Genomic DNA, 13,257 nt, shown 5'->3' with positions numbered 1-13,257 from the left:
TTCCTTTTGGAAGCCTGTAATAAATCAGAATATGAGAGAAACAACAAGGACTGAGCTAATGCAGGCAACACATTTAGTCCTGAACTCAAGGAATGTATAGGCCTGCCAGTTAAATACGTTACACTAGGTAACATCTACCATCACTATTTCAGCTGTAGTTTTAATTACTTCTCTCTTTTAATTGGGTCAAATCATGAAGCACTGGAATCAATTATTAAGTAGCCCTTTCTGGAGCCAGGTACTGATTTCCTGGATGATGGAGTTCCTTCAACATTTTTCTTTTCATCTCAAAAAAAAAAACTTATAACTTCCTAAAATAACAGTATCTTATATGTGGAGGAGAATGGTCCCTGAAGTCAGCGGGAGTCATACAGCTCTCTCCATCCAAAGTATGGAGAATGTACATGTCTCGTACTGCAGCTGGCTTTGTGAGGAGCTCTCTCTTGTGGCATCCCACTGCCGCCAGCAGAAGTCTTTCAGGGATAAGGGTCCTTTCTCAAAAGCCAGTTACTGGACTGGGAAGTCATTCTTTGTGATAAGCTTGTTGCTAGCCAGACTTTTTGTTTGTTTTTCTCAGGAAACAGATTCTCTTTGAGCTAGGCTAGGCCATGGAGAGTGACAGTGAAGTTTTGGGGAAAACTTGAGATATGGCTTTAAGACCTCAGAAATGTTCCTAAAATATGGTGGGCATCTGCCCACATGATTAGCTGTTGGCATGGTAACAATCCCTGATTAGTGAACTGTACAAGTTAAAATCCCCCTTAAGAGGCTAAGGACTCCTAGACTTAAATGTTCTGTAATACTGCTGCTTAGAAACATTTCTCCCATCAACAGGCGTGTATTTTGCTCAAGATGTGGTGGGCCAAATTCATCCATGGTATAATTCCACCACAGGCAGGGTTTATGCCAGGGAAGGTTTTGGCTCAGATTATTACTTAGATTAGAGCAAAGGATTGGAAGATGCTGGATTTCAGCAGGTGTGGATTGAAATGAGACAGCAAGTTGTTCTTGGTGCTGCTGTAAAGGATAACGTCAGTTGGGAAGGACAATTGCAGGGCAAACTGTAGGTGCCAGGGCATTGTATGGGTACCCTCGTCATTAGCCTGGGGATTACATGTGTATAGTTAGGACTGGCAAGGGTGTGCTGCGGTGGATCGGTAAAATGAGAGGTCATAGTGAAAGCCCTGTTCCACTGCAGGTTTGGTTCCCTTGAAGGCTGGATGAGGGCTGAATTAATTGCTATGATAGTGACAGCCCATATCAATTTTTGGTTTTAAATGTGGATGTACAAAATACAATTGAGCTCTCTTCCACTTTTAGAGGTAAAGTTACTTTTTTCCCTTTTATTCATAGTTTCCTTGGGTTAGACATTTAGGGATCACTCCATCAATTTTGTCTTTTGCACAGCAGCTCACTGGGAGCTGATGTTCAGTATGGCTGTCTAGTTCTTTCTTTCAGAACTATTCCTTCTGTGTTATGGTTCCCTGTTGTGAAGGTATAACCTGCACTCTGAGCTGTTTGTGTAATGTTCAGGTATATTAAAGCACAACTTTGGACCCAGTTTATCCAGAAATTTACCCCATTCTCTCCGATTTCCCTGTTGTCATTATGTACAGCTCTAGCAATCTTTGTCATCCTCAAGTTTTACCCATTATAATTTTATATTTGCAGGGAGGCAACTGCTGATAGTGTTGAATAGCATCAGGCCTCGTACTGATGCTATAGAACTGCATGAAGGATGTCCAGCCAATGGTGGTTCCTTGTCAACAGACAGATCTTTGAGATCTGTCATGTAGCCAGTTCTTAATCCCCGTGTGCTCTACTAATATTGTGTAGAGCTGACTTTACACTGCAGGGCTGTGCCCCCAAAATGTGCTGCTCTTGCACTGTCGTTTGGCACTGCTTCTCTGCCTCATGCATCAAGCAAAGCATAAAATAGAGAAGAACAGAAATAGAAGTGAACAGAACAAGACTGGCTATCATCATTCATGCAGTAAGACTTTACAGATCATTTTTAGAAAGGACAAAATCCACAACAATGACAGGCCACAGCTCGTCAGAAGTGATCACATCAAAACAGCAGATCTTCATAAAAGCCCAGCATGCTGGAGAGATGTGTTTATTAGAAAGTGACTTCAGCATTGTACATGCTCACCCATACATGAGGAGGGGTGTATCTACACGGCGGGCCATTGCCCAGGGCTGCAAAATATTCAGTAGCTCTATGAGGGAATGTGACTTGGTAGGGGTGGGCATTTGCTGGTTTGCCTAGGGCAGCAGAACCCGCAGAGCTGGCCTTGCACACGGTGCACCAGTCACTCTCCTGTGACCTACTAGGGAATAAAGAAAATACAGGGTAATAACCAGAGAAGGCAGTAAGTTTGCTGGAGCTGGTAAGGTCTGCCACTCGGCTACAATAGGTTGTAAGTGTATTTAGGAAGTCAGAGCCCAGAGTCATAGGCCTTTCCTATATTTGCCAGCTGGGAACCTGTGAAACCTGGAAGGGAGGACTGATGTAGCCAAATAGTAAGACAAAAGAGTAAGAATCCTTCTGAGCAGCAGCAGTCCACTTGGGTGTCATCCTGAACTGATGTCAAAACAAGAACCAAGATGTTTTGTGGTTAAAGAGGTTTCAAGAGGCTTCCGATTTCCTTCTTGTTTTGGCAGTTTGATCATTACTCGCATCAGTGAAGTGGCCAAACTGAGTGAGTGAAATCCAGGCCTGTCTTGGTTTCTCATTGTTAAAACTGGACATAATACTACTGTGCTACTTTACTGGGATACTGTAAAAACAATACTTTAAAGATCATGAAGTCTGACTAGGACAGGGAATCATAAATTCCTGAGTTAGACTTCTAAAGATGGAATACTTTGAAATAATAAAAAACCACGTCTCCAGCCTTTATATTGCAGGGGAAGAGAGGGAAGGGGGAGCCAACCTGTAAACAGCTCAGGTAACTCCTGCAGTCCTTTAATTAATACTTCTAGTCTCTGAAGCCCAGCTTTGGTGGCTGTTTAACTAGTCTGGAGGGACTGAGATTCTAACTGTTGAACCGCAGGGATTTGCTTGAAAAACAGTCACAATAGCAGGAAAAAACCCCATCTGAGAGCAGTGGCATGGTGTCATATCAGTATCATCATGGGTTCAGCTATACACTGGGTCAATTGACAAGCTTGCTAATTCAGAATGCAAGATTAATTGGCTTTGGTCAGCCTTTGCTTCACTATCTGAATATCATTATCAGGAATGTAAATGATTATGCAATGCAGAGAAATGCCACAATAGTCTCAGTGTCTCCTTTTATACTTGTCTCTTTTTAAACAGGGCTTTATCTAAATGCAAATGTGATTTCAGCTTTCTGATTAGGACATTATACAGTCATCCATTCCAGAAAAGCACAATTAGCGGATTATTTTATTTCTGACTCAACAGTTCTTGGTTTAGATAGTTTGTTGTGCTATGCATGATATTTAAGTTATCAGAAGGAGATTTACATTATTAGTCAGGATTATAGCCAGATTTTGTGAGGTCGAGGGTTTTTTTCTTGGCTGATAAAAATGGTAACATTTGTGGGAATTTGAGGGGGCATGTTTTTAGAACAAAAGGCAATAGTGCAGATTCTTACTATGCTTCATTGTCCTTTTTGTGCCAAGTAAGGGGCAAATTACAGTAGTAACTATAAAAATTCTCCAATGTCATGGGGCGTACAAGCGCAGTGCTTAGCCTTACCTGTTTTCGGGATCTATTCACTATTGAGTTGTACTTGTACCATGCCCCAGCAACTTAGAACTTAATAGTGGGTCAGGCCATAAGATTTTCTTGTTAAACAACCATTTTACCACATCATGTGGAAAACTTGATGGTTATTTTGGTTGATTTCCAATGAAGTTTTCACTTGAAATGATATTGCAAACACTGTGTAGTTACATGCTCAGAAAAATTCACGTCTTTGATGATAAGCTTCTCTGTGAAGCCTACCCATGTCACAAAACTTGTAGCATTTTTGCAGTTATGAAGCTGACAGAACTCAGGATTTTTTTTTTCTTTCAGTATGAGCACCTAGTACACTATGTTTGATAACTAGACCTGGTGAAAACTGCAATCTTCAAATCTATTAGGAAGTCCAGTATCTGTGGGAAGGTGAAGGACTTTTTTTCCAAAATTCATCAGTGTAAATGTATTTGTCACATGATCTGGATTCAACAGCTCATTATTTTCCTATGAAAAATTACTGCAGTGGAAAATTCTTAATTAGCTATAGTGAAACAACATTTTCAATTATATTGATCAGTTTAATCCTTCCATATTCACATGTTTATGTGACTCTGGTTTCTTGCTCTCTCCCATAGCTTATTTTCCTTATGTGGACTCAAGATGTCCTATACATTCCCAATACATGAGGGATCTTTGCTTTTGTGACAGGAGATCTGTTGCACCACTTAGGTTTAATTAGAGCACAGTGGCATATGATGAGTTTACAGATCAAAGCCTAGAAACAACTCAACAAATTGGCTCTAGTTCCAAAGTGTGTTTTGGGTTCTGTATTGCATTGGGATGTTTCACTGTATTTGGTGGGAATGTGAAATACGGGGTCAGGTTCTTAGGGTCAGTGGAACTATACCAGTGCTTGTTGAAGTGTCGCTAAAGTGATTTTGAGTAAAGTCACAAATCAACTACACAGAACCCATTGCAGATGTAAGGAAAGATGTCAGTGTAAATAAGCAGGAAAAGGATCCTGATGTATGTTCTTCAAAGGTTTATGCCTGTTAAGCCTATTGTATATCTTAGAATTAATTTTATCAATTTACATCATCAGCTCATGAGGTAATAACCCTGTTAAGTACTTCCTTAAGACAGTCATCTTTTTCCCTTGGAGGCTAGAAAAGCTTTTTCTGAAGTGTCATCAGAGCCTTTCTTAGGGGCTTCCATAACACCCATCAGCCGTGACTCACTGTGTTTCTGCAGGTCCTTAAAAAAATAGCATTATAAAACTTGCCTGTAGATACCAGCTAAGCAGGTGGTGAGCTATACAGTGTGCTCTATTAGTCTACACAAAAACAGGCTCATATTACTGTCGCCTCCTCCCCGTTCCCATCCCACCTGTTTGGCTCATCTGCTTCATTCTGGCTCATCTTATGACTTGTCATTAGCCTGCCTTGTAAATTCTTCGTGGCAGAAACTTTTTCATTAGGTATGTATGTATATATGGTAGCTACCGTGGTAGAGCCTGAATCCTTGACTGAAGAGTACGGGCACAATTCCAGTACAGATGATAATGCTAATATTGCAAGGCTCTTTCTCACACGTTTCCCGTAGACACAAAGCTCTGCCACAGGAACAGCTTCTTTTCATTTTACAAGACGTTACTTTTGACAAAAGATAGTTTAGATTCAAAAAAATAATATAGCATAGATTTCACCCAATGTTTCAGTAATGAACAGGAAAAAAATGAACACCGTGAGGTGCTCAGATATGACTTTGTACTGTGGTTTTGTACCATGAGTAAAGCAATGTTGTAGAGGCCCACCCCTATGACAAAAACACAGAATATGTCTTATTCTTGAGAATTCTTTAATTTCCTTCACATGGAAGAATCATAATTTTGTGCCTAATATGTTAAAGATTTTTCAGTCACCTCTGCTACCGTACGTCAGTGTCGCTCTTGTTACTGCTACAGAGGTACGCTAATTTAAATCTACTGAGTTATAGACTGAGGTGGAATTTTGTTTTACTGGAAATACAGATTACAAAAGTACATAAGATGGACATGTTACAGGTATGTAGTGAGGAGATTTTCCCCACTGCAGAAGAGCTAGTCTATATACAGCCCAGGCATGCAGTAGCTGTGGTGTTCTATTCTGAAATGAATTTGGCTAAAGGACTTAAATTACTTAAGAAAAAGGAAAAAAAATATTCTAAATGATGAGTAAGTATCATAACGGGTGCTAAAATAATGCCATACACCTACTTCATTATTCAGTTACTTATTTATTATCTTTATTCTTAAGAGAAATGATGCAAAAGTGCTTTTTTCCAAATGTTAATTTAGTTCTCTGCAGATGGTAACCATCTGTTAAATGACAAGTCATTTATAGTAGTTGATTAGCACTTTATATAGCTTGGATGGACTTACTGTTACAGTATGTAAGTATCATTATGGAGGTGAAACTTGTTAGATTTGTTCTTTTCCTGTTGCTGTTACCAAAAAAATAGAAAATTTCAAACCTATCAGTATTTTTGCCTGTCTTCTCCTATGTTTATACATGTTCTTTCAAGTTAGGGCCTGACATTCATAGGCCAGTTCACAAGACAGTCTTGAGAGAATGACAACGTGGTTGGACTCGATGATCCCAGAGGTCTCTTCCAACCTGATTGATTCTGTGAATATTAGGAATACTGTTAAATTCCAACACCACTTGTAGCAATTATGAGCATACTCGTTCTACAATGTCACTATGTGGATGGACTGTTACGGATGCTCAAGGAAAGCACTGGAAGCTTGGATGAATCTAAGAATCATGGCTTATCAAGCAGAAAACTCCCTTGGAGCTGTGATACTTTGTGTACTGGTAGCAGTTTACGCTGTGGGTCTTTTTTTAAACTAGAAAAAAAATTAATATTGCAATACACCTTAATATTACCATCATAAAGTGATCTTCTTGCATGAACTGCACACTTTTGTGTTTTAATACCTTGATCAATGACAACTAACCCCCATCTGTCCATAAATGAAACAAGTTCTGATTCATTTCACATTGTGTTTTCTTCTAAAGTTTCTTCAAGTTATTCTGCTAAATCTTAATTTGCTGGCCCTGTTTTCATTGTTCAAAATTACTTTACCTGTTTATTTCTGTGTTTTTAATAAAACACAAATCAAAATATCTAATGATTTTTTTAATTTTCTACAGCTAAAAAGCTTGATAATGGCCCCACTACCGAATGCTGAATTAGTTCAGAACTCTGTGCAGTTGTATCGTTACCTGCTTCGATGCTGTAAGCAACTTCCTGAAGAGAATATTCGTCAGCACTACAGACATGCAATCAGGCAGGTGAGAAGGATTTCTGTTGGTGGAATTCAGTGTTGTGAGGGGGGTTTTTTTGGTTTTCTTCTCCTACAGTTTGGACCAACTTTTTATACCTCCTGGCACTTAAGAAATTTTTCTTCTGCAAGCTTGAAACATTAGTGGATTTGAAGGATTATGCTGGGAGTATTTGAAGGAGCACTTCTTTTTGTTTGCTTTGGATCTGAAACCTTCTATTTTCCTTGGCTTCCATCTCTAATTCTTGTGTTAGTCAAGAGAATGAACAATCATTCCTTACTCACCTGAACACATCTTTTATGGTGAAACTTACTGGTTCCTTGTTGGTCATTTTTTAATACATATATCCCACCCGAACCCCCCCTGGCTGGGTAAATCTCATCTAATTGTTCATATGGAAGTGGTTTCGTGCCTTTGATCATACCTGTTGTCCTGTGTCTTTCTAGTTTTAATGTACCAGACAACTTCAGTTGTTGTTCTGAATTGAAGTTCTCTGGGTTTTTTTGCTGATGTTGTGTGAAAGGAGTAAAATACTTAATAAGAAATTACATTTGACAAGACTTGTTATGGAAATAGCAGAGCCAGATGCCACAACATCTATTTTTTTACCTTTTCAAATCAACAGTTTGTTTGCATCGAGTATTTTCTTTGAGATTCAAAAGTGTTCCTTGTTTTGACAACTGTTGCGTTAAGTTGGCTAGTCAGTGTAACACTTGGAATGTTGCAGAGTTTCAAAGTTCATGCTGATGAAGATGATCCTGAGCGAATCCAGCAGATTATTAAGAGAGCCATTGAAGATGCTGACTGGGTCATGAATAAAGTAAGTGCATCAGATTGTCTAAGTTTTGCTCTCTCTCTTCAGATCAAAGAAGAAAACATCGGTAAGCAAGTTAGGAATAGCAAACTGTTCCATTGGCCTGGACGTTGAAGTGTATGGGTGAAAGGAAATACTAAGCCACTAGGGATTTATGATTGTGATAGTTCTTGTTTAAAAATTCTTTGTCAATATAAACTTAAGTGTATTTTTTAGAACCAGTGATGCTTTAAGTTGGTCTCTGTATAAATCTTTGTTTCCGTGAAGAATTCTGTTACATTTCAGCAGTGGTGGCTAGTGTAACTCTACTATAGAGGAAAGAAAAAAAAAAAAAGGACAATATTTTGCAAGCCACAGTTTGTTGATATGCATCAAGTGCTTTCCTAACAGGAATCTGTCCTCTTAGTCAGTTTATATAAACTCCCCCCCGCCTCAGATCTTGCCTGTGGCTGCACAGATCAGGGTTAGACAATATAGCAGCAAATTGTGGTAACTGGTTTACTTGTGCCATAGCTATCACCCAGCAGATATGCCTCTTTACTATCACAGCTCTGAAGGATACCACTCAGACTTTTTTCTTACATAAAAGAATGAAGACTGCTTACTGTTAGACAGCTGGGAGTCACCTGTGCTTCCTTGGATTTAAATGTGGTTCAGAAGCATGATATGTTAACGTGGATTTCTGAGTATAATGAAACAAGTCAAAAGTTCAACTTGCTCTAAATATCTGTGATTTAATTTACTAAATGACTGTTAAGTCCTTCTCTCTACCAGTCCATGAAATCCAAATGAGAATTGTTACAGGAGCAAGCACAGATTAGTCATAGATTATAAAATTATAGCAGTAGCCAAATCCCAGCAGTTACAGCCTATTAAATAACTGTCTGTGCCTGAATCTGATTTTATTCTCCCTACAACTATGAAAAGCCTCATTCTGATTCTGCTGCAGAGATTGTAGTCTGCTTCACTGGAAAACTGGTAATTGAACTGTGTGAGAGGAGGATCCGATTCACAGTGCCTGCCAAGAAGCATTATTTTATATTGTAGAGGGAAAGCCTGTCAAACCTCAATCCAACTTAAAGGAAACAGAGATAATTTTATGTAGATCATGAAGAGCGTTGTAAATCCTTGTTAGTATGAACTGTTACTTTTAGTTACATGCTCTTTCCCACAAATAATTGTTTCTTTTTTTCTTTTAGTATAAAAAACAGAAGTAGAAGAGGAATGATGAAGACAAGAATGTCACTGGTAAACATCCTTAGAGGACTTGCAGTCAAGCCCAGTACTATATTATAGTTATTGCCTGGAGTTTTCTCTTACAAATTATTGTATCTGTATTATCTATCTCATTGGGATGTCATTAAGCTAAATTAATATTTCTGAAGCTATTTGAGTCTGTAGATTAAAAGGCACAGTGTAGGTTCAAATATTAGCTTGTATAATCACAAATTCTGGCTTAAAGCCCCAAACTTGCTAAGCTTTGAGTAACACAGCTTCTCAGGAAGACTTACTGAGAATAAAAATATAATGGAGTACAAGTCATTAACAAATAATTAGTGCCCTGTCTGTTGTTCGTATGTGATGAATAACAGCAACTCATCTGAAAGAACTTAAGTAGTATCTGAGCATAAAGGTCTATACTGGGAGCCAGCAAACCTGAGAAATGCACATTGAGGATCAGAGCAAACTTCTCTACTTGATTGTGGTCTAGATTATTCTGTTAAGCCTAGACCCACTGTAGCATAGCTGTGTTTGGTACACTTACTGTGTAGGTTATTTTGGTGGGAAGGTTCTTCTGCATAAGTGACAGTGGATTTAAGTTTGTGTAACATCCTGAATTATGGTAGTCAGTCTGTTGTGTCAGACCGTCCTCTGTCAGGACCATAGATACATTTTCAGAGTGAAGCAGAGGTATGGGCAGAGCATGGGTCTGGTTTTAGTTTAGTAGCAGACACAAAAGCATAGGCAACTGAGTGGAGAGCATACCCACAAAAACTCTAAGCCCATCTGAAACTTGAACTGCAGTATTTCCCACTTGCCTGTCCATGCTACGGGTGTATCTTCATTCTACTCTGTAAGTTTGCACTCGAGCTAATGGTTGTCTTTTCTTAAAGATACGTGCTTCTCACCCTAATCTCTGCACTCTTATGAAAGCAGACAGCACTCAGGCAGGTTTTGTGCACTGAATGGTATAATCACTGAAATGTGCAATGTTGTACAGATATAAAGGCCTTCACAACATACAATAAATGTCCTTTAAAAGTGGGAGTCCATGTCCTTTTTAAAAAGACCGTCTTTTCACTGCCCAAATAGATTTTCAATAGGGAAAACTCAATAGACTGCCTGTCTTAACTAAAATTAACTTAGGGGTAAAAGAGTTTCCTTGTGAGACATGACCTTTCCTTTAGCTGTACCTGGGACTGGTTGCCTCCGGGTGGCAGTGCACACTGCCAGCCGTGTCCGCAGCCCCGCGTGTGCTGGGCTTGGCTTTGCTTTTCCTGTTTCCAAACTGGTGAGCTTCCTCACCTGCCAAAATAGGACTCAAGTGCTAAGGCAGATCTCTTTTAGGCTCCAGATTTTCTTTTTTTCATTTAGCCATGAAAGAAACAAGAAGAAAATCCTAGCTCAAAGTAGTTGAGAAGAATTTAATAAACCCTGTAAAAGAAATAGGGGCTGTAAGTGAACATTTATACCATAAAGTATTGTATGAAAAAATTTCCTTTGTCTCTGCTACCCCTAAACCCCCCACTTCAAGAATTCCTGCCCTCTGTTATTCTTTCCTCTGCTGTCGCCACTGTTGTTCCTCTCGCTACTCCTACATCTTTCACATCACCTTCTACACCCTCAGCTTTTGTTCTTGTTCTACCTATACCTTAATTCTGTTCTTTCTCATCTTGTCTCTCTACCCCACTTCTTTCTCCTCCTCAAATCCTTTTCTGACAGGTGCATCAGGAGATACTCAGGTGTTATGCTGGGGCCTTCCTTCCGCTTTATTTCAGAAAAAGCATGAAGGTAGTAGAGTTTCTCAACAAAGCAGGTGTAAGATTTTCTTCATGTGAGGAAAGCCACTTGTCTTTCTACTTAAATACTTCTTTTTGAGAGTGCAACCATCTTGGTTTAAACATTCAAAATAATTTGATGCAAGGCAGAGCATAAAAAACTTCAGCCTTGGCAGCTGACAAGGAATATCCAGTATGAAAGTGAACACTGTAATACAAAATCTCAAGCAGTTTTGATAGTAGATATCTGAATGTGCTACTTTAATCAAGAACAGCAAACAGATGACCCATGCTTACTCCAGTTCTGTTATGTATTTAGTCTGTAGCATGGAGATACACTGAACTTTGTCAGTGCAATAGTGAAAACTATAAGACTCAGTAGGATTAACAGTGTATGGAAACACAGTAGTTTCCTGAACTTTAAATGTTGTGTGCTTGACAACCCTCTATTGCTTTAATTGTCTGGCTTTTTATAGTGTGAAACATAATGTTTTGTTCAATGACTAAATAGGATAATTGCATGTGTCTAAATCATTCTTACATACCTGTTATTTAATTTATGGATAGTTCAAGAGGGAAAGCACCAAGGAGCTGGAACGTGCAACCGTGGCATGTCTGCAGCTCCAAATGTCTGAGGTGCCAGCGAGATATGGGAACAACAGACGAAAGGTACGATAGATGTAGCTGATATGGTCGGACCAGGATCTGTGAATTTTAGATTTTGGAAACTGTTAAGAGCATGCAGTTCTTAGTAGGGTGCAGACGGGAACATGGTTGCTGAGGCAGGAGACATCATGACTAAATATTTTGACAGTAGTGATTCAGTTGTAGGGCATGATGAGATATCTGAGTCTTTCATACAAACATAATCTGGTTTTCAAAATAACCTTTTAATAGAATGGAAATGTAATGTGAAGATAACTTTATTTACTTTGTTATGGAACAAATAATTTTCTTGGTGGTGAGGAGACATGATGCAACAACTATTTACTTCCTTGTAATAGTGAAAGTAACTCCAAAGTCTAAGACAGACATATTTCTCTAATGACTGGGCTGAAGAGTCATTCAGCTGCATAGCTGAGGCTTTTATGTTTTCAAGACATTATACAAATTCTGTTCTTCAGCAGCATAATTTGAGACCAAAGATGTTATATTAGCCTAGATGTAGATGAGAACCTAAACTCTGAAAAGGGATTTGGCCAGAGCTTCAATACTTTCGACCAGAATTGTTATCCAGAGAACTTCTACTCAGAAGTCATTTAATCCTGGAGTTGCTCTAATTTACCACTCACTGATCCGTTTACCCGAGAGTTTATACAGTAAATTGAGTTCTCTTCAGTAATATCCAGGATCACCTTTGTTTGAGCAACTCTTTTCCACCCAGCCTTGCTGAGACTGAGAACTGTTCTCTGTTCCACCAATGTCTTCATTTGGTGTTAATGCCACTGTGCTAATGATTAGCTGCCAGTGGCTCTAGCAGGGCCCACTGCAGGAAAGACTTACACAGTTGCAGGCATAACTTTATTCCTGCTGCTGCACAGGGGACCTCTTCGTGGAGCAGCCTCCTCCATGGTTCTCTGGCAGTTGCAAAGAAGATAACACCAAATAGATTGGTGCATCTGTGTTTCCATATTCAGTCATCCAGAATCTCTGAAAATAAAGATGTTAGGTGCAAATTAAGTAATAGATGATAAAAGAGACAGTGTTGTATACTGTAAGTACTATTGCAGAGTTTAAAAGAAAAAGGCTGACAGTGGTCATTAAACTGTGGACGCAACAAAGGGTGATGTCAGTAAGAAGGGACAGACAAGCCTGTTCTATTCATAGGGTTTGGGTTCTTTTTACTGAAATGAGGAACCAGCGTCTGTACTTGTACATCATGCCAGTTCTGGTAAGTAATGGACTGTTGATAAGTATATGCAATAATTGAATGATTAGGGGCCCATCAGAAGGTCATGTCAAAGCCCCAGTTTTTGCTGGCCGCGCTGATAAGCACTACAATGGTAAGCATTCAGTTACCAGCATCACTTTCAGTGTGGAATAGTATCACCTGGCCATTCATTAGCTGGAGGGTTTTCATTGTGTTTACACAAGTGTAATAACTACATTCTGGAAACAACAGTTTTGCAGCTGGTTACTGTAAGACCTTGGGTCAATAACTTCTCCTAAGTACTCCTCTATGTTTAGAGGAGTTGAGTGGAACTAACTGTTCAAAGGTTGTGTACAGGCAACTCTGTCAGTTAAGTTAGAGAAAGGTTTCACAGGAGGCTTGTTATGCAAGACAAACATTAAAACAAGGAAAAGACAGTTGGGAGACTTCTGTTTAATAGTTTGGGATCATGCTTTTAATTCTTGAAGTATGAAGAAACAGATTATTTAGATCACACTTTAGCTAAGGAAAAT

The 13,257-nt window shown here is 39.1% G+C and overlaps 1 protein-coding gene across 6 annotated transcripts in view; it reads left to right on the top strand.

Moving 5' to 3' along the window:
- The window catches only part of LYRM9 (LYR motif containing 9), a 31,146-nt gene extending 21,023 nt beyond the window's left edge, over positions 1-10,123 (top strand). For all 6 annotated transcript variants that reach the window (XM_068415728.1, XM_068415727.1, XM_068415730.1 and 3 more), the window contains 3 exons: positions 6,910-7,050; positions 7,769-7,861; positions 9,055-10,123. In XM_068415728.1, coding sequence (XP_068271829.1) covers positions 6,925-7,050; positions 7,769-7,861; positions 9,055-9,072 — 237 coding nt within the window. In that variant the 5' untranslated portion in view covers positions 6,910-6,924 and the 3' untranslated portion in view covers positions 9,073-10,123. The remainder of the gene's footprint in view (positions 1-6,909; positions 7,051-7,768; positions 7,862-9,054) is intronic.
- The last annotated feature ends 3,134 nt before the right edge of the window (positions 10,124-13,257 follow it).

This window comes from Nyctibius grandis, chromosome 18 (genome assembly GCF_013368605.1).
Source record: "Nyctibius grandis isolate bNycGra1 chromosome 18, bNycGra1.pri, whole genome shotgun sequence".
NCBI classification, from domain to species: Eukaryota; Metazoa; Chordata; class Aves; order Nyctibiiformes; family Nyctibiidae; genus Nyctibius; species Nyctibius grandis.
This window is presented reverse-complemented; position numbering and strand designations above follow the sequence as displayed.